At 62.0% G+C, this 19474-nt stretch overlaps 3 protein-coding genes across 7 annotated transcripts in view; 2 read left to right on the top strand and 1 right to left on the bottom strand.

The window, feature by feature from the left end:
* Positions 1–872: 872 nt before the first annotated feature.
* On the top strand, positions 873–5718 carry DUS3L (dihydrouridine synthase 3 like). Its single transcript, XM_082688393.1, has 13 exons — positions 873–1100; positions 1773–2046; positions 2294–2806; positions 3144–3185; positions 3305–3457; positions 3726–3842; positions 4048–4113; positions 4190–4300; positions 4557–4653; positions 4776–4851; positions 5073–5261; positions 5344–5472; positions 5560–5718. Exons 1-13 carry the CDS (start codon positions 1000–1002, stop codon positions 5630–5632), a joined length of 1941 nt encoding a protein of 646 aa, XP_082544519.1. The 5' UTR covers positions 873–999; the 3' UTR covers positions 5633–5718.
* A 142-nt stretch (positions 5719–5860) lies between these two features.
* On the top strand, positions 5861–8128 carry PRR22 (proline rich 22). Its single transcript, XM_082688410.1, has 3 exons — positions 5861–6404; positions 6505–6567; positions 6957–8128. Exons 1-3 carry the CDS (start codon positions 6275–6277, stop codon positions 8108–8110), a joined length of 1347 nt encoding a protein of 448 aa, XP_082544536.1. The 5' UTR covers positions 5861–6274; the 3' UTR covers positions 8111–8128.
* A 1669-nt stretch (positions 8129–9797) lies between these two features.
* Positions 9798–19474, bottom strand: part of CATSPERD (cation channel sperm associated auxiliary subunit delta) — a 47075-nt gene continuing 37398 nt past the window's right edge. For all 5 annotated transcript variants that reach the window (XM_082740183.1, XM_082740182.1, XM_082740181.1 and 2 more), the window contains 5 exons: positions 19014–19088; positions 17772–17900; positions 15877–16060; positions 11266–11423; positions 9798–10110 (listed from right to left, as the gene is read on the bottom strand). In XM_082740183.1, the coding sequence (XP_082596309.1) occupies positions 9873–10110; positions 11266–11423; positions 15877–16060; positions 17772–17900; positions 19014–19088 (784 nt within the window). In that variant the 3' untranslated portion in view covers positions 9798–9872. The remainder of the gene's footprint in view (positions 10111–11265; positions 11424–15876; positions 16061–17771; positions 17901–19013; positions 19089–19474) is intronic.

Here is a 19474-nt window from a genome sequence, read left to right on the forward strand (position 1 = left end):
GGGACCTCTGAGATCCATGGATTCAGGTGGATTGGGGATGAATGCCTGCTCCCTCTGCACAAAGTCAGAGTAGAATAAGTGAGTTAATGGAAAGGGCTTAGACAAAATTGGTGCTCAGCAATTGTTTAGCTACTGGTAAACAATACTACACCATTATAATAATAAGCAATTCATATTGCATCATTGGTATTAATGTTGTCAGTGGCCAATCCAGTCATACCCCTTTCCCCCGCTTACAGGAGGCCCTCCTTGATTGCCTCACACAGAAAATACAGGCCATCGCAAGGCCGACCCAGGGAGCCCTTAGAGGCCCAGAGAGGGGAGGCTATGTTCAGACAGCCCTCTGCGGGCCCCAGTTTCCCTTTCTATCCAGCTGCCTCCCCGGAGGGGCCTGGGTGCCGTGGGACGGTGGGGGCAGACTCCAGGTGGAACCTCAGAGGGCCATGGGACCGGAAGGAGGGAGCTCGGGCCCCTGGAGGTGGGCACGCACAGCCGGGCACGACGTATCCCGAGACTGGACGCCGCAGGTCCTCCGTTTATCCCCGGACTGTCCTACAGAGGGCAGCCGAGGCCAGCGCTGGGAGCCAGTCCGCTCCCCGGCGAGCTCTCAAGGGCAGGGTGCCGCCTGCTGTCGTCGCGGGGGCTTGCCCGGCGTCTAGGACCGCCTCCGGCACGCAGGCTTTCAACTGTCCATAATGCCCCGCAAAAAGTGAAGTTTAAGCTTTTTTTTTTTTTTTAAAGCCCCCGTTTTAAGGTTCTTCGAATACTCTTGTGGGTGGAACGCAGCGGGTCAGAAGAGGCACGGACCGTTTCGCGGTACCAACCTTCGCGGCACCGAGGCTCCACCCCACCCAGGCTCCGCCCCCTTACGTAGGCTCGCGAACAATGGCGTCACTTGGAGCGCCCCGGGCATGCGCGTTTCCCCAGCCCGACGGGAAGACGCTCTCGCGACCCGGAAGGCCTTCCCGCGGCTCTCCAAAGCCGGCGTGAGGGGGGCTGATGGCGGAGGGAGCGGCGGAGACCCCAGCAGACACTAGTGGCGGCGGCAGCGATTCGGGAGCCGGCGCACCGGAACCGGGGGTGGCACCCATTAAATCTCAGTGAGTCGCCGGGGCCGGGGGAGGCCCTCACGAGGCCTTCCCGGCATCTACAGGCGGTGCACGCCGGGTGGCGGGGCAGCGGCCCAGGTGGGAAGCTCGCAGGCTCTTCAGCCTGGGCTGGTTCTGCACCCGCAGGGTCGGAGCTGACAGCGCACGTTGGGGGCTGTCACGTGTGCGAAGGACACCACGGTGCTTGTAGGGGCGCGCAGGGTTGGAGGCTGGGGCCCGCGGTGCATGCTGGGGACTGTAGTCCGGGCGTGTGGCGGGAGTGGCGCTCGTGCACCTGCCGCTAGTCTCAGCTACGGGCAGGGACTTGGGTCTGAAGCGAGGGCCGTGGGGCATGCTGGGGAATGTGGCGACCGTGGCCCTGTTGCAAGGCATGCGGGGACATGTAGTTTTCTCAAGCCGAATGTGGTCGGGGATATTCTTGCTGTTTGAGTGTGGCTGGGTTCTCTGGGCAGTGAGACCCAGGGACAAAATTTAGGCTCTGCCTGTGGCCTTGAGACGCGCCCTGACTGGCAGCTGGCCGCTTCTAGGTGGTGTACTCCCCGTCAGCAGACGCACCTAAGCAGAGACAGGTGTTCTCGGTCCCTTTCCCCAGTGTCCCTTGCGTCTGAGCTGGAGAAGGGGTTCCTTCCGCAAGCGCTCTTCCCGCTGCCTCTCTGCTGGCAGGTATCTCACCACCAAGGAGCAGTTCCACGAATTCCTGGAAGCCAACGGGCAGGAGAAGCCCAGCCGGGGAGTCGAGGCAGGAGACCCCGGTGGCAACGACCCGGCCGAACCTGAGGCCAAGCGCATCCGACTGGAGGATGGGGAGGCGGGGGAGGCGGCCGAACCCGGGGACAAGCCAAAGGTTCAGAAGAGAGTCCGGGGCCAGAACAAGGGCCGGCCCCACGTGAAGCCCACCCACTACGACAAGAATAGGCTCTGCCCCTCCCTGGTCCAGGTGAGTGTAGTTGTTGCTTGAAAGTCCTCGCGACCTTCCGTCTGAGCCTCTCGGCTCCCCATTCAATCCTCCGGAAGCTGGGATGTTAAGTGTTGCTGTCCCCATCTCGTCCCTGAGTAAACTCAGGCTTGATGGGTTCCTGACTTGCCCTGGGACACCCACCAGCAGGGGAGGGCCTCTCACCCAGGCTGCCTGGCTGGCCCGGCGTGCCCCGATCCTTCCTCGTGGCCTCTTGGTTCCCACGCAGGAATCAGCAGCAAAGTGTTTCTTTGGCGACCGCTGCCGCTTCCTGCATGACGTGGGCCGCTACCTGGAGACCAAGCCTTCAGACCTGGGCCCCCGCTGTGTGCTTTTTGAGACCTTCGGCAGGTGTCCCTATGGCGTGACCTGCCGCTTTGCCGGGGCCCATCTGGGACCCGAAGGCCAGAACCTCGTGCGGGAAGAGCGGGTCCAGGCCCCGCCGGTCCGCAATGGCCTGGACAAGGCCCTGCAGCAGCAGCTGCGGAAGCGCAAGGTCTGCTTTGAGCGCGCGGAGCAGGCCCTCCGCCAGCTGAGCAAGGGCCACCTGCCAGGCCCCTCCCCGGAGGCCGCGGTCCCCGACGTCTCGGGGGCCGAAGGTGCCCCTGGACAGGACAGCGGTGACACCCAGCAGGCCCTCCTGGAGCCAGCTGCTGATGCCCCAGTCAGTGGCTCGGGGCGGACCTGTGGACCCCTGACAGATGAGGATATAGTCCGGCTGCGGCCTTGTGAGAAGAGGAAGGTACGTGTTCGGGGCTTCCTGCTGAGGGTGCTGGGAGCGTGGGGGCTGAGGGTGCTGGGAGCGTGGGGGCAGAAAGAGCCAGACGCACCCCCCCAGCCCCAGAGATGTGGGCTGGGCGGGAGGGAAAGGAGGAGGGAGGGGAAGTCTTCCTGGAGGAAAGGGCATCGGGCCTGCGGTTTTGACGGTTGGGCAGAGATGGCAGCAGAGGTGAAGACGGAGTGGTCTTCGCACAGGGATCCGTTGGCTCGTGCGGAGCCCAGAGGACGACTGCGGGCGGGGTGGGGAGCAGGGAGCTCCAGAGGCCTGGCGAGCCCCCCTGGGTTTTGTTTTGCTGCAGCTGGACCTCAGCGGCAAGCTGTACCTGGCCCCCCTCACCACGGTAGGTCAGCCCGGCAGGGCCCTGTGTCTGCCCATCTGGTGGGTTTTGGGGCTGCGATCGGCGTCCGGGGTTCTTGCCTGCTGCCCCTCACATGTGCCCATGGCCCCCATGGCCCCCAGTGCGGGAACCTGCCCTTCCGGCGGATCTGCAAACGCTTCGGGGCTGACGTGACATGCGGAGAGATGGCCGTGTGCACCAACCTGCTGCAGGGCCAGACGTCTGAGTGGGCCCTGCTCAGACGCCACCCCTGTGAGGATGTCTTCGGTGTGCAGGTCGGTGCCGCCCCAAGGGGAGGGAGGCGGGAGGGACAGAAGGGCTCTCGGCTGGCTGCTCGCCCGGGGCGGGTTCGGGGTTGGAGCTCCCTGACCGCAGGCCTGACTCAGTCACTCCCAGACCTGTCTTGCCTCAGCCGTGGGCTCAGGGGCTGACCCGATGCCCCTTTGCGGGTGGGTGAGACAGGGCGGGCCCCTGGCCGGATCCCCCGGTGGGCAGGGCCAGCCTGGGCCGGCCCCTCACTCCCTGCTCCGCCCCCGGCCGCAGCTTGAGGGCGCCTTCCCTGACACCATGACCAAGTGCGCCGAGCTGCTCAACCGCACCGTGGACGTGGACTTCGTGGACATCAACGTTGGGTGCCCCATCGACCTCGTGTACAAGAAGGTAGGAGCTGTGCAGCCCTGGACCTCCATGGTGTGGGCGTGGATGGTAGCCTGGGACCCCATCCCAGGCTCTTGCCTGAGTGTCTGGGGGACCCGTGGGCGCTGCTGGGCCCTGGTTTCCCCCATTTGGCTGGCGCAGGCAGAGAAGGGTGGCAGGCCCGGCTCGCATTCCGCCGTCCCTTGCTCCAGCCCCCTCTCTCTCCCAGGGCGGGGGCTGTGCCCTCATGAACCGCACGGCCAAGTTCCAGCAGATCGTCCGCGGCATGAACCAGGTACGCCCTCTGCCCCACCGCGCTCCCCTGCCCCGGCCGGCCCAGGTCCCGCTGACCGCTGCCGCCCCCCCCGCAGGTGCTGGACGTGCCGCTGACCGTGAAGATCCGCACCGGCGTCCAGGAGCGCGTGAACCTGGCCCACCGCTTGCTCCCTGAGCTGCGGGACTGGGGCGCGGCCCTGGTCACGGTGGGTCTCGGGGCACGGAGGGCGTGGGGGCCCCCACTGGAGCGCGCGGTGGGCGGCCCTTCCTAACGGTCTCTCTCTCCCCGCTCCTTCCCCCTGCTCTCTGGCTCTCCCTCCGTCTCTGTCTCCGTCTGTCTCTTCATCTCTCTGTCTCTCTCTCTCAGCCCGTCCCTCTTGGTGTCTCTGGGTCTCTCTCTCTGTGTCTGATCCTCCACCCCCCGGACCGGCTCTCCCTCCCCGCGCGTGGCTTCTCCTTCAGCTCCACGGCCGCTCCCGGGAGCAGCGCTACACCAAGCTGGCCGACTGGGGGTACATCGCGCAGTGTGTGACGGCAGCCAGCCCCATGCCGCTGTTCGGTGGGTCCCCCGCCCCCACCTGGGACCCTGCCCTGCCCCCGTGGGCATTACTGGGCTGCCAGAAGCTCCCCCAGAGCTCCCGCCTGCCCCCGGCTCCCTGAGACCCCGCCTCTGTCCCTCAGGAAACGGGGACATTTTGTCGTATGAGGATGCCAACCGCGCCATGCAGACTGGCGTCGCAGGGGTGATGATCGCTCGGTAAGGGCGCTCTGTGCCTGGGGCGCTGCGAAGAACCGGCCGGCGCCAGTTTTCCTCCCTGCTCGGTGTCACTGGCGTGGCTCTGCTGGGGGGCGGGGGGTGGGCAGCGGACCTCTGTGCTCTCAGGGGTTGGAACTCTTGGGCTTTGAAGGTTGGCTGAGCCTGGCGGAGCGGCAGGGCCCCGGAGCCCTCCAGCCCAGCGCTCCCTACCCCACTCCCAGGGGTGCCCTGCTGAAGCCGTGGCTGTTCACGGAGATCAAGGAGCAGCGGCACTGGGATATCTCGTCGTCCGAGCGCCTGGCCATCCTGCAGGACTTCACGCGATACGGCCTGGAGCACTGGGGCTCGGACACGCAGGGCGTGGAGAAGACGCGCCGTTTCCTCCTCGAGTGGCTGTCCTTCCTGTGCCGGTGGGTGCAGGGCCATGCGCGGGCTGGGGGGGGGTCCCGTGGGGGGGGGCGGCCTGGCCTCACCCCTGCGCCCCGCCTGTAGGTACGTGCCCGTGGGCCTCCTGGAGCGGCTCCCACAGAAGATCAACGAGCGGCCACCCTACTACCTGGGCCGCGACTACCTGGAGACGCTCATGGCCAGCCAGAAGGCGGCCGACTGGATCCGGATCAGGTGCCGGGAAAGCGAGGCGCTGGGCTGCGGGAGGCCGGGGGGGCCCCTGGGCCGTGGGCCTGACCCCGCCCTGTGCCCTCTCCACAGTGAGATGCTGCTGGGACCCGTGCCGCCCAACTTCGTCTTTCTGCCGAAGCATAAGGCCAACGCGTACAAGTAGCCGCGGGCTGGGGAGGGGGCGTCTGAGGGGGGCCCCAGCGGGGCCTCCTGCTGCATGAAAACACAATAAATCTTATTCTTTTAAAACCCAGGCCTTTCTGTGACCCCAAGGCTTCCCTGTCCCACTCTGGGGTTCTGTCCCCATGCAGGGCCGACCCTCTCTCCAGCACTTAATTGTCCTTTCTCATTGACAAGAGTCTCCCAGTCGCCCCCATGGGCCCAGCCCTGTGCTGGCCACCACGGCTCCCCAGAGCGGCTTTACCCACCAAGAACGTGCTAGGCGCTCACGAGGCAGGGGCCTTGGCCTACGCAGGTGTGGATCAGGGCAGGCTGCCTGGAGGAAGGAGCCCTAGAGCTGCCCAGAGCATGGAGGCAAAGGCAGAGGCGGCCAATTGAGTTCAGGGTCTGCCCCGCTTTCTGTGAGGCCTGTCTCTGACTGCCTTGGTTTCTCCCTCTGCCCCCTGCCCCCCCACCCCCTGATACCCGGAATCCCGACCAGTGGGCGGGCCACAGCCTGGAACCCGCTGCCCACAGTAACCAGGCAAACAGAACTCGGCAGGACTGAGCCTGCTCTCCGGGTGGGCTGCCTGTGCTCCCACCTGCTGCCCCCCCGGCCTGCCCAGGCTGGCCCCCCTGCCTCCCCATGCAGCACCCCAAACCCTTCTATGCGCCTTCAGCTCCCCAAGAAGGCTTCAGTCCCCGGGGCCTGGATGGCACCGAGGGGTCAGGCAGCCAGCCTGCTCCCGCCTGCACGGAGCCGCTTCCTGCTGTGGGTACGAGTCAGAGGGTGTCGGGTGTGGTGGGTGTCGGGGTCCCCAAGGGGGTGGGGCCCAGGGCTCAGGACCCCGCCCAGCCACCTGCTTTTGTCCACAGGCTCCTCCAACCTCTATCAGCCCCCAAACCCGGAGAAAGAGGTGTTTCCAGGCCCTCCGGCAGGTACCAGCCTCCCCCCAACCCTTGATGGGGATTCGGGGGTGGGCAGGAGGGGTCGGGGCCTGTCCTGCCCATGCCCCTGGCCCTAGGTGGCCCCGAAAAGGTAAGGCCTATGTCTCTGGTCCCTCAAGTAGGCCTTCAGGGGCAAAGCCTATGCCCATCGTTCCCCGGACAGGTCCCCAAAACAATACCCAGGTCCCTGACTCCCAGATGGGTCCCCCAAAGCGGGATCTCTGTCCCCATTCCTCAGATGGCCCCCCAGGCCAGGTGCCTATCCCCTGTCCCACAGATGGGCCCCCAGGGTTTGGGCTCTGCCCCTCCCCTCTAGCCTCGACTCCTGGCCCCAGCTGGGGCTCAGAGCTCCTCTCAGGGTGCCCCTCCCTGGCCTGCAGGTTTCCAGATGGCACCCTGCGGGTGCTTCTTTGACCCCCGCATCTACCGAATCGAGTGGGCCACCACCGACTTCGGCCAGTCGTCCCTGTACAAGCTGACGGCAGTGGGCGGTGGGGGACCCCCTGGGGGTCCGGCTGGGGGTCCCGCCTCTCCAGGCACCTACCTCCTAGAACCCCAGCACTACCTCAAGGCCCCCGTGCCGGCCCCACCGCCCCCGCCCCCGCCATACCCACACTACCAGCCGCTGCCTGGGGGCCCCCAGTACCTCATGCCCTACTTCCCCCCCGAGGGGCCTGGGCCAGAGGCTCTGGGCTTTGTGGGTGATGGGGGGCCCCCCGCCTACATGGAACTGCCCCCGCCCCTGCTCAAGGAAGGCCTGGGGCCAGCCGCGCCGCCACCCCCGGCCCCGCCCCCACCCCCTGTGCCCAAGGAGAACAAGCTGCCTCCCCTGCTCATCACGTTCCCCACGGAGGCCGTGTTGCCCCCTGGCACCTATGGCCACCTCAAGGGCCGCCTCAGTCAGTTCCACGGGCCCAGCGAGCCGCTGGCCTTCCCCTCCAAGGAGCGGCCGGGTGGTGGCGCTGGGCCGGCCCTACTGTACCCGCCCGGCCCCGGGGAGCCCAAGGTGGCGGAGGCGGAGGCCGCCCCCCTGGGGGCAGGCGAGGCCAGGACCCCCGAGGCAGCCAGGGCCTTCGTGCTGCCCGAGAAGGTGCTTCTAGAAGACGCCATGAAGCTCTTCGACTGCTTGCCGGGCAACGCTGAGCCTGATGGGTCCCCACGCAAGGCCCCTGGGCCAGCCCTGCCGGACAGCGGGGGCGGCGGGGACGACTCATCCAGCGACATCCGCTCGCTGCACCTGCCGGACGAACTGCTGTCCTTTGACTACAGTGTGCCTGAGATCCTGGACACCGTGTCTAATGTGGACTACTTCTTCAACTTCAAGGCCTTGGATGAGGAGCCACCACCCCGCCCGGGGCCCCCCGTTGCCAACACCGCGGCCCCCGCGGCACGACCCGAGCTGCCTGGCAAGAGGAAGGCTGGCGCCTCGTCCGCCAGAAAGGGCAGGCAGGGGGGCAAGGGCAAGCAGGCTGCGGGCCCGGCCAGCGTCGCCCCGTCGGGGCCCAGGCAGGACCTGGGAGCCGCCCCCCATTAAAATGGATTTGACCACTCAGCTCACTGTCGGCTTGGTGGCATCGGGGCCTGGGGACAGCAGGCTGACGCTGGACGTGGAGGACGGTCCCCTCCTGCACCGTCACAGCGGGCCCGGGGTCACACGGGAGGGCCCAGCAGGCCCACAGCACCTCACGGTGAGCCGGGCAGCCCTACCGTCCCGAGGAGTCCTGAATCCCTCCTTTCCACGCCCCAGACAGTTGGGAGTCCGCCAGCAGAGACGGGGAAGGGGGGCTTCTGCAGGGTGGGGAGCCACTGTCCGCACTGCACGCTAAGGACCTCTCGCCCAGGTGTTTGGTGGGGAAAGGGTTGCCGGGGAGGGCCAGGAAGCGGCCTGGGGTTGAGGCCTGCCCTCCCCCACATGCCTACCCCAAGCTGCTTCTCTCCCCCCTGCAGAGGACCAAGGGGCCCTCCCGCCCCAGGCCCTGGGCTGGGTCCCTGGGGCCTTCGTGGTCGGACTCTGCTGGGGTAGAGCCCCGGGGGTGGCAGTCGGTAGCCTACGAGCTCGGCGCCGGGAGCCTGCTGGGCTCACCTCGTCCGCTCAGCACAGCCTGCCCCGCCCGGCCCTGTTCTGTGCCCGGCTAGGGGAGCCTGGAGCCCGCTGCCCTTCCCTTCCTGCCCAGCTCCCCAACCCCCGCAGCCACGATCGGGGTACTTTTGAGATTAAAGCCAAATGCGCTTAACGAAGGGAAGGCCCTGGCGAAAGACGTTGGCAAATGGGCTTGGTTTCCTCGAAGGTCCATGCGAACGTTAGCGGTCGGCCTAACGTGGAGAGTGGCCGCCGTCGTGCTCACCGGCCAGGGTGGGCTCCCTGCCCCGTCACGGTCACGCTCCCACGACCGGACTGAGACGGGACTGGGCCACGAGGCGGACCGTGGACTAGACTGACTGAACCTCAGAAGAATCAGGAAACTCGCGGGACCACCCGAGTTCTCCCTTGGGATGAGCGGGCCGTCCGCGCCACCTGGGAGTCAGAGTGAGGTGGCGGGAGGGGAGGGAACCCCCCGAGACGGCTAGGGAGAGTGCACACGGCTGCGTACGTTGTGTACACATGCACACACGTGCGTAAACACGTGCGCGTTTGTGTATACGTGCTGTGTGTGCAGGTCTGTGTATCTGTAGATGTGTAGACGCATACACACGTGTTCATGTCCTGGGTAAACACGTGTGACTGTACACACGTTAGGGATGCACGCACACACATGTATCCACGCTACCAAACACCCGTATGTGCGTCCCTGCTCACTATGCCTGTGCGCCTTGCCCAGGCACACGCGTGTACACGTGTATGCGGGCATGCCTGCGTCCATGCCATAGGCACGCGTCCGTACGTGTGCGTGCACATGAAATCACGCTTCCAGACATTCCTCCGGGGACACAGCAGAGCACACACGTGCGTGTTTGTATACACGGAGGGTTTATGTCCCAGAGACGGACTCCCGGCAGTGGCTGCCTCCTCCAGACACCCCCGTGCCCCCTCGAACGGGCCATGGGGCTGCGGCTTAGGCCTTTCAGGGAACCGCCCCTCTCTCCGTAGGATGCTCCGCTCCCTCACCTCGCCCGCGTCCTGTCGAGGGTCTGGGCTGCCCCGCTCCCAGCACAGGTGCCGCAGGGCAGGGGAGCTGCGACAGGACGGTGGAAGGTGCCGGGGGGAGGACACAGCAGGCTCCTAACACGCGGCACGAACACCGCCACCAGCCGCTTTATAGAACGCTTTAAGGCCACACGGGGCTCCCCCGGTGCACTTAGCACCTGCCTCGGAAACACGCACAGGCCTTTCGGCACCTCCTGCACAGATAAATCCAGAAGCCCTTGAACTTGAGGCCCTTCTCCGTGTGCAGCAGTTTGGGGATGGCGTAGGCCAGCCACACGGACAGCAGCATGACAGCCACGAGCGGGATGATCGTGGCCGCGGCCAGGATGACGGACAGGGGGAAGGCTCCGTGCACGTAGATGCTGAAGGTGGTCTCCAAGTGACAGTAGCTGCAAGGGGCAGGTGGAGAGAGGCCATGGGGCGCTGACCCGTGGGGCCCTGCCCTTCGCCCCACTGAGTGTGCTAAAACCCACAGAAAGGAGTGCTGGGCCCCGGGTGCTGAGCTGGGACACCTGGTTCCACTTCCATCCGTTTCAGCTCTTCCCCAGTCCGAGTCTGCTGTCCTCCCTCTGCTGACAACCGTCCTGTCCTCCCCGGGGTTTCCGGCGGCCCCTCCTCCTCCGGGGACTGGCTGTCTCCCTGACTCCATGCCCACACTCAGTCTAGAGAGGCGAACTAACCATCCTGCTCCCGAGTGGAAGCAGAGGGCGGGCGTGGTGGGGCCACAGGTGTCCACGAGGTGGGCTGCGAGCACCAGGGCGTAGCAGGCCGGGAGGGAAGGGCACCGCGGGAGACGGGACCCAGGGTAAAGGAGAACTCGCTGGACCCATGGTGCGGACAGAGGAGCGGATGGGACCAAAGGCCGTCCTGTCTCTCTCGATAGGCCACCCCGTCCCCCTGCCCGTTGGCCATCCCAGAGCTGGCCCCCCTAGATCAAGGCGCGGGGTCTCAAGGCAAGTTCTCCAGGTACTTTGGGGAGTGGAGTTCATATCCGTCTAGAGAGGACAGATGTCCCACACGCACCCCCACAGTGGGAGATGTTGGCAACCCAAGCCAGCACACCTAGAAACCTCTTCGCACACGTGGGTAGTAAATATTCAACAACCAGCTCTAAGGGGAAAGGCTGAATTTGTAGGGTGTGCCGAATCCCATGGTGTAAATTCTCCCACGGTGGCTGATTCCAGGCAACCAGGGGAAAGGCAATTGCCTTGCGAGATCCCTGGAGATGTAAGGGTCTGCACGTGCACTCCACCCATGAGGTGGGGCTTGAGAGGGGCGTGGCCGCCCGCCACGGCGGCCCCCGCCCCCGGGAACCCAGTGTGGGCTCTGAGTAAGAACTTACTTAGGGAGTGAACAAATGTCATCTAGAACTTCGGATGCCACTCTTCCCAGGGACAGTCTGGGCGCTGGGAACATTGATGTGTATCCAGGACCCGCCCAGGGGAGGGAGAAAAGTGGGTCCCTCGCCTGTGTGCGACCCTCCCCAGGAGAGCCAGTCATCCCCCCCAAAGGTCCCTGGCATGGAGTGATTCGCCCCTGTTCACCTGTAGTACGGATCCACGATAGAAATGTAGAAGACGTAGATCCCATTCCTCTGGTCAAAGATAACCTTGTTTGCCGTCGGGCCTCCCAGGATCTGATACGGGACGTTTGGCCATCTCAAGGGGGCTTCATTGTCGGGGTCATGGCAGCTCACATAGTTCTGGGGAGAAGGACAGAGGCATGCCCACTAGCGCCGGGGGCTGGGGAGGGCCGGGCCCGTGCCCACAGATGTACCCCCACTGCAGGCTGCACCCCACCTGCAGCACTGCTCACCCAGCACCCATGGGAGCGAGTCCAGGGCCAAATGCCTGATGGGCGGGTGGTGCATGACCTTGGAGGGACACTGTGGGTGGCTGTCCTCCTGTATCCAGGCCTTGAACCCCCGAGTCTGGTGTGAATCAGATGCCTCTATTTCACGTACTCTTGGTGTTATGGCCTGGCATGTTCTCCACATACACACACACACAACGAGCCCACCGCCAATGAAATGCTGGAATCCTAACTCTGCGCAGCAGGGAGCCTGCTTCCTCCTCCGTCTCTGTCTGCTTTTCTGTCTACTTGTGATTTCTGTCTGTCAAATAAATAAATAAAAATCTAAAAAAAAAGAAAAGAAAAAAGTGGCCCTTGATCCAACAAGTTTCGTGTCCTTATAAAAAAGGGAAATTTGGACCCAGACATGCCTGCGGAGAACATCAGAGGCAGAAATCAGGGTGTGTGTCTACAAGCCCAAGAACGCCGGACATGACCGGGAAAACACCAGAGGCTGGGAGCCTGGAACAGATTCTCATTCACCCTTAGAAGGTACCGACCCTGGCAACACCTTGATCTCAGACTTTGGCGTCCAGAACTGGGAAAAAATCCATCTCGGGCATCAAAACTACCTGGTGTGTGGTGTTTTTGTCACAGAAGCCCTAACTCCCTGGTGCACCTGGGAAGTCTGAAGGTAGAGAGGGCACAGAGCCACCTTCCTGGGGCTTCTCACTGGCGCTACTGCCAAGCATAGCCACGGCGTCAAGAAGTGGTCGGGGGTACCAGCAGCTTCTCGGCCCAGTCTCCAGGGCCCAGGATATTGTACGAAGGGGAAACACCCTTGAACCCAGCTGCTTGCCCTTAACCAGTACATCGTGCTGCCTCCCTGAGCAGAGTAACTTTGCCCTTCTGCGCTATTTTGGTGGACCCAGATGGGAGGGGGGGGGCTGGGCTTATAAAAAGCAAAGACAGAAAATGAAAAAGCAAAAAAGTCAAAGTGATGGGGAGCCCAGCGAAGGGTTGGGGCGCCTGGGTGGCTCAGTGGGTTAAGCCTCTGCCTTCAGCTCAAGTCATGATCTCAGGGTCCTGGGATCGAGCCCTGCATCGGGCTCTCTGTTTGGCAGGGAGCCTGCTTCCCCTTCTCTCTCTGCCTGCCTCTCTGCCTATTTGTGATCTCTCTCTCTCTGTCAAATAAATAAAATCTTAAAAAACAAAACAAAACAAAACTGAAGGGCTCCTCTCATATGGCATCAGCAAAAACCCAGAAGACATCACGGATACACCATGGGACAGTTGCACAGAGGGTTAGTTGCATTGCAACAGAGGGTTAATCTCTCAGCTCTAGAAAGAGCTCTTGACAAATGAGCAAAGAAAAGAAGTGAAAGTGGCTCTCAATCAGGAAAAGGCATGAAGCCCGAAGCCTGGCCTGCAGCAGAAGTCAGGCACGTGGAAATGGACAAGTCCATCCTGGGGTGGTACACCTAGCTGGTGTGCTGTGGAGAGAGATGCGTGGTGGGAGGCATGTGGCGCCGGCCCAGACTGCGCATGCGTGTACCTTATAACCCAGCCAGCCCTTCCCTGCCTGTAGACAGCTCCCCAGGACAAGGGACCCATGCGGGTGGATGGAAGTGAGAGACTGGATATAGCCCAAGATCATGGGTGTGGCAGCGGCTTAACAGCTTGGAAGCACCAGACTTTGGGGGTCTGGAAGCTTCCACTCTTGGAACCCCAAGCCATGCTGTAAGGGGGCCCAGGCTACCCTGCTGGGGAGAGAAAAAGCACACAGACAGACAGCCTATCTCCTGCCTAACAGAAGCCCCACACAGGAGAGAACCTTCTCAGACCTGCCAGTTGAAGCCCCCTGCGGGGGTCACCCCACCCATGCCGCAGGAAAGCACCCTGCTGAGTCGGGGCGTGGGTTGTAATGGCCAGTTCTCCATCTTACTGCTCTTCTAGCCTTTCTGCGGGTTCGGAAGTTCGATTAAAAACCAGAACACAAATGCAGAAGCAATGTCCATGGTGTGGATGGCCACTGGGGTGTATGTTCCCCAAACCCAGGCCCTGCCTACCTCCCCCCACAGGTCGAGGGATGGGGTGAGGGTGGACCCCTGATTTCACCTGTGCCCCAGCACCTAGCAACCCTTGGATCTCAGCCTCGTGGCTGTTAACAGCAACAGGCCCTCCCGTCTGTCAGCAGCAACCTGTGTGGTGGAACCACACAGTGCCCCACGAGGCACCCCTCCTCCGGGTCTCCCTTGGTTTCCTTGGCAGACACATCCCTAAGTTAGCACCCCAACAGGGCCGGTTCTCATACCCATGCCAGACCTCACTTGTCCGTATGTTTTGCCTCTGGCCTCCTCTGGGTCACCTCTGAGCTCCCCCCATACAAACAAGCTCTGTATTTGCCTCTGCTGCTTCCGCTTCATCCCTACGATGTCACTGGCCCCAGGGTCTGCCCAGGAGCTTCAAGCTGGAAACAAGGCAACGCTTGACTCTGCACCTCTCCTCCTACATCATCCTGTCCCTCCCAGGCCCTACTGGTGGTGTCCCTTTTAGGCACCGAATGTGTCCCCTGCCTCCCCAGATTCATATGTTGAGACCCTAGTCCACAGTGGAATTTGGAGGTGGGTCCTCTAGGAGGTAATTAGGTTTAGATGAGGTCCTGAGGGTGAGAACTGAAAACAGGGTCTCAAATGAGAGATTTGTATATCTGTGTTCATAGCAACATTAATTAACCAAAATGCCCAACGTCCACTGACAGGTGAATGAATGGTGTCCATCCAGCCAGTGGAGTGTTATTCAGCCTTAGAAAGGAAGGGACTCTGACACCTGCCATGATGCAGAGGGACCCTGAGGACACGGGGCTCGGTGAGAGGAGCCAGACCCAGGTCACATCCCACAGGACCCCACTCCCAGGAGGTCCCCAGAGGAGTCCTGTCCACAAAGAGAGGAGACTGGGGGAGCCAGGGCTGGGGCAGAGGGTAGGGAGTCTATGCTTTGTGGGAACAGAGTTCAGTTTGGGGATATGGAAAGTTCTGGAGACGGAGGGTGGGGTGGTCGCAGGACAGTGGGAGTGTGCTTCATGCCCCTTAAAATTATTACAATGGTACATTTTAGGTTGTGCATATTTTACCACAATTGAAAAAATTTTTAAATCCTTAATTTTTAAAAGGGGTTTGGGGCACCTGACTGGGTCAGTCAGTACAGTATGCAACTCTTGATCTCAGGGTCGTGAGTTTGAGCCCCACGTGCGGTGTAGAGCCTACTTTATTAAAAAGGGGGGGGGGCACCTGGGTGGTTCAATGGGTTAAAAAAATCCTTCAGCGGGCACCTAGGTGGCTCAGTCAGTTAAGCATCCAACTCTTGGTTTCAGCTCAGGTCTTAATCTCAGGGTTGTGAGTTCAAGCCCCACATTGGGCTCCAAGCTGAGCATGGAGTCTACTTAAAAAAAAAAAAAGGTCTTTGGGAGTTAAAAAAAAAAAAAAAACCTGGGTCATATAAAGACCACACAAAATGGAAAAAGGAAACTGTTTCTTAGCCTCTAAAGCTCCATTTATACTGACAGAGCTAGCTGCACCTGGTTTCGGGTGCTGAGTGGCTTATAACAAGCAGTCCATCCAGACGTGCTGAAAATGCAGGCATTCAAAATTGCCAATCACTGGGACTGATGGGGGAAAAGTAAGGGGACCATCTCCCAAATGCACGCTACTCTGAATGACGGCACTCGCGAGAAGATGCAATACTCCGTATGGGCACAGTCGGAAAATTACAATAAGCGCGAACCACATATGGGTGGCTTTCTCTATTTAAAAAAAAAAAAAAAAAAAAAAAAGATCAGGGACGTGGTGCCTGTACAGCCTGGCGAGTGCACGGAACCGATCGTGGCAGGGAGCTGCGCGCTTTCACGGGGGTTGTAGGTGAGGTGAATTTCCCTTCAGACTGGGGGTGTGCGGGGGAGCAAACCCATCGTCCGTAAGAAAACACGTGGTCAACTCGGAGTGTGGAGAGAAAGCTTCGGAGGCGCGGGGCTAAGAAATGAGGCGCAAAAAAAAGGAGCCAAGGTCGGCCCGCGGGGCGGGGCTGCGGGCGCGGGGAGCGAGCGCCACCTGTTGGCCGCGTCGCCGCCCTGCGTCCGCGCCCTTGGCCGTGACTGGGGAGCGCACACCCGCGGGTCAGCGGGCTCGCGGCGGCCCGCGGGGCAGCTCTTCCTGCCGCAGCACCGTGCGCTCGTTTCTCCGTCGTGCAACGCCCCCGCCGTGCCCCGAGCCCCCAGACGCGCACCCCTGGCCGACCAGTCCGCGCGGTCTGACCTCCGGCCCGCAGCCCGCTGCTGGGGCCTGTCTTGGAAAAGGAGTGGACGCTACCTCTCGGTCCCAGGCGAAGGGCCGCCTGTCGCCCGCGGTCTCCATGATGGTGGTCCAGTTCTGCGGCTGGGCCTTGCAGAGCGCCGTCTGGGCTGTCAGGGAGTAGGTGTACGTGAACAGTCCGTGCACCTCCAGCAGGACGAACTCTGTCTCGATGACCTCCTGGAACTTGCCTTCCCGCCACCTGGGACACAGGCGCAGGGCCGGGCTGAGGGGGGATGCGGCGGCCCCCGGGTGTGATGAGCCCATGCTGGGGGCGGGGGGGGGGCGGCAGGGAAGGCGGTGCTCCCCTCCCCCCAAGCCTCCCCAGGCTGCCACTTTGGGGGGGAAGCAGCGGCAGGTGGGACAGGGGAGGGCGGGCCGTTTCCCGCTGTGCCTCTCTGCCTCTTAGCTGAAGTCTAGAGCCAAAAACCACCACTTGTAAAGAAATAGATTGATTAGATCATAAGTAAACACACACACACACACACACACACACACCCCTTCAGGCCTGTCCTCTGACACTTTTCGGAGGCCATCTGCCAACATTCCAAAGGGATATCTTTAGGGCTGTTGATTCGGGTTGTTCTAAAACTCACTTGGGGCGCCCCGTCCGTGATCTCCTGGCAGGCGGGAGCCCCGGCCCTTCCCCTGGCTGGTCGCTTTCCTTGATCTTTACCGTATGGGGGCTTGTGTCCCCCCACGTGGCGGCCCAGAGTTTGGGGATCGATCCCGCATGCCCGGCCCCACAGTCTTGCCAGTGTGTGGGATTAGGGCCACGGGGAGCAGAGACGTGGTGTCCGAATGACCCCGCCTCTTTTCAAGGGTAAGCCGGTTTCTGCTGTCACGAAGTCAGCAGCAGACCAGACTATTGAGTCTGACGGTCTGCGGGGCACGGAGCTGTGCCCAGGCCGGCACATGCCTTGTATAAGTCAATTACCAATAAGTAAAATGGAATAGCCAGTTCCTGGAGTGCCCTGGCCACACTTGGGAGTGCTCGGGAGCCACATGTGTGCTGACTGCAGACAGGGCTGCACGGAAGGATGGAGAACTTCCACTGGGCAGCGCTGGTCTGGGGCAGCAATGAGGTAGCTCCCTCCCAGGGCAGTGTGGTTCTGGTCTCCCCGGGCCGGGGCTCCAGGGGCTGGTCGACCACCCACGACAGTGTGGAAGCTACGCGCGGTGGGGTGTGCAGGGGCTGTGATGAGGAAAGGCAGCAGAGTCCACAGAAGGGGGAGTGACGTGAGAGCCATGGGCTAAGTCGTGTCCCCCCAGACTCCCACGTGGCAGCCCTAGCTCCCCATGTGACTGTGTTTGGATGTGGGGCCTTTAAAGGGGTGGTTGAGTGTGACCGAGGTCATAAGGGGGGGCCCCGATCTCGGGAGGAGAGGGAAGCATGGCTGTCTTTGCTCCCTCCACCACCTGAGGACACAGGCAGAGGTGGCCGCCGGTACACCAAGGAGGGAACCTTGGCGAACCCAGCCGTGCCGCCCTGTGACCTTGGACCTCCAGCCTCCTGGACTGTGAGAAAACCAGCGCCCATCATTTAGGCCCCTAGTGGGTGGTAAGACATTGCAGGAAGAGGGGGCGCCTGGGTGGTTCAGTCGCTTGGGTGTCCAACTCCTGGTTTCGACTCAGGTCAGGATAGATCAGGAGACCAAGCCCGCATGGAGTCCCCCTGGAGCTTCTCGCTCCTCTGCCCCTCCCCCCACTCGTGTGCTCGCTCTCGCTCTCTCTAATAAATAAATCTTAAAAGAAAAAAAAAAGACATTGCAGGGAGAGGGCATAGCAAGGGCGGGGCCTAGGGGGTCCACTGGGGGTCCAGGCTGTACAGAGAGGAGTGGGGAGGCCGGGGGGGGAGGAGGGAGCGCTGGGGGACGTAGCGGGCGGATTGGAGGGCCCCCCTGGGGTCGTACAGTTCCACCACAGGCTTCCAGGGGTTGTTCCAGTAGACGAGGCTGGGGCAGCCCAGCTTCTCATACTCGTACTGCACCACCAGGTCCTCAATGGCCTTCTGCCCCTGGAAGTTGGGGTCGTAGGCATCCCTAGGCAGAGACAGGTGGGATGGCAGCAGAGGGCCATTCAGAGCCATGGACCGAACGACCCCAGGAACCCTGCGGCAGTTAACGTCTCGGGCCCCCTTGGCCGGGGCGGCAAACCCAAAGCCCGGCAGACGGCGGTTGGACTGGAACTTCAACAGTTCCCTATGCCCACAGCCTCCCCCATCAGACTGTGGACCTGCCAAACCTGTGCACTGATGTGAACTGACTCCTTAAACTCTCCCTCTCTCTGTCGGTCTCTGTCTCTGTCCCTCTCTCTGTCTCTCATGGTCTCTTATCTCTCTACGTGTGTCCCGTTTACCTGTCTTTCCTGAGGTCCCGCCTCACGCGCCCCTCAGTGCCCCCACGAGGTCTGACTGCGGGCTTCCTGGTCAGCAAGCCCAGCAGCACCAGGATAGGCCTTGGCCGTGAGTGCGGACAGGGGCCTGACCCCTGGCTCATGTCTGAGGGGCTGTGGTGTGTAAAGCACACGCGTGTCTTCCCGTGCTGGGGGTCGGGTGCTCTCTGTGCCCGGGGGCCAGGCAGGGCAATGGCACTCAGGACCAGCTACGCCATACAGAGAGTCACCCTGGCCCTCACCCCCTCCCGCCTCGGCTGACGGGGTCTGGCCACCCCGCTTGCTCAGGTGAGCCGGTGCCCAGGCTCCAGGAGCATGTAGGAGGCTGCCAAGATGGCAGCGGGGTGGCCCCGTAGCTGGGGGGACCTGGACTGCGGGTCCTGACACATCGTGCCGGCTCCGGCAGACCCACACCTCCCCTACCAGTCTGCTCCCCGCCTCAGATTCCCTATAGTCCAGATATCAGTCTAAAAATGATTTCCAGGGCGCCTGGGTGGCTCAGTGGGTTAAAGCCTCTGTCTTCGGCTCAGGTCGTGATCCCGGAGTCCTGGGATCGAGCCCCGCGTCGGGCTCTCTGCTCAGCGGGGAGCCTGCTTCCCTTCCTCTCTCTGCCTGCCTTTTTGCCTACTTGTGATCTCTGTCTGTCAAATAAATAAATAAAATTTAAAAATATATAAAAAAATAAAAATGATTTCCAATTAGCCTTTGGGGCTAGGGGGCAGTCATGGGAAGGAGGGCGTGAACGGAAATCTCGGGCTCACCGCTCAATGACGTAGCTGTAATTGTCCTGAAGGCCCACGGGGTCGAGAATGTTGTTCTGACAGGCTGAGATTTCGCTGTGAGCGACAGAAGATAGTGAGAAGTTCCCTACCCCCACGTAGCACCGAAAGGATCGTGAATTCTTCCCTGGGACACGTAAAGCCCGGCTGGTTTCATTTTTGAGTCCTTTCTTACTTCCAGGCTCAGTCTGCATCTTCCCTGCCCAGAGTCTCCAAGGAGCCCGAGTTCATGTGGGAGAATGATTATCCGAGCCCCAGACCTAGGCGCTGGGTGTCCTGACTCTTGAGACAATCATTTCCTGGATTTTCTTTGTAGCATTGATCCGGGCATGCCTCCGTAGGCAACACGGTTTCTTTCTGCCTGATTTGGGGTTTTAAAGACTAGAATCACGTTGTATGTGTTCTGTTGTGCTTTCTGTTCCATGTTTCTACAACCCTGTCCA

This window comes from Mustela nivalis, assembly GCF_964662115.1.
Source record: "Mustela nivalis genome assembly, chromosome: 1".
NCBI classification, from domain to species: Eukaryota; Metazoa; Chordata; class Mammalia; order Carnivora; family Mustelidae; genus Mustela; species Mustela nivalis.

What these genes read in the sequence shown, in the direction of transcription:
- DUS3L (XM_082688393.1), top strand. Translation starts at nt 1,000, where the DNA reads ATGGCGGAGGGAGCGGCGGAGACCCCAGCAGACACTAGTGGCGGCGGC. An exon ending in GGCCTTGTGAGAAGAGGAAG is followed by an intron (nt 2,807 to 3,143) that starts GTACGTGTTCGG and finishes GTTTTGCTGCAG; the next exon opens with CTGGACCTCAGCGGCAAGCT. An exon ending in AGGATGTCTTCGGTGTGCAG is followed by an intron (nt 3,458 to 3,725) that starts GTCGGTGCCGCC and finishes CCCCGGCCGCAG; the next exon opens with CTTGAGGGCGCCTTCCCTGA.
- PRR22 (XM_082688410.1), top strand. Translation starts at nt 6,275, where the DNA reads ATGCAGCACCCCAAACCCTTCTATGCGCCTTCAGCTCCCCAAGAAGGC. An exon ending in GGAGCCGCTTCCTGCTGTGG is followed by an intron (nt 6,405 to 6,504) that starts GTACGAGTCAGA and finishes TTTTGTCCACAG; the next exon opens with GCTCCTCCAACCTCTATCAG. An exon ending in GTTTCCAGGCCCTCCGGCAG is followed by an intron (nt 6,568 to 6,956) that starts GTACCAGCCTCC and finishes CCTGGCCTGCAG; the next exon opens with GTTTCCAGATGGCACCCTGC.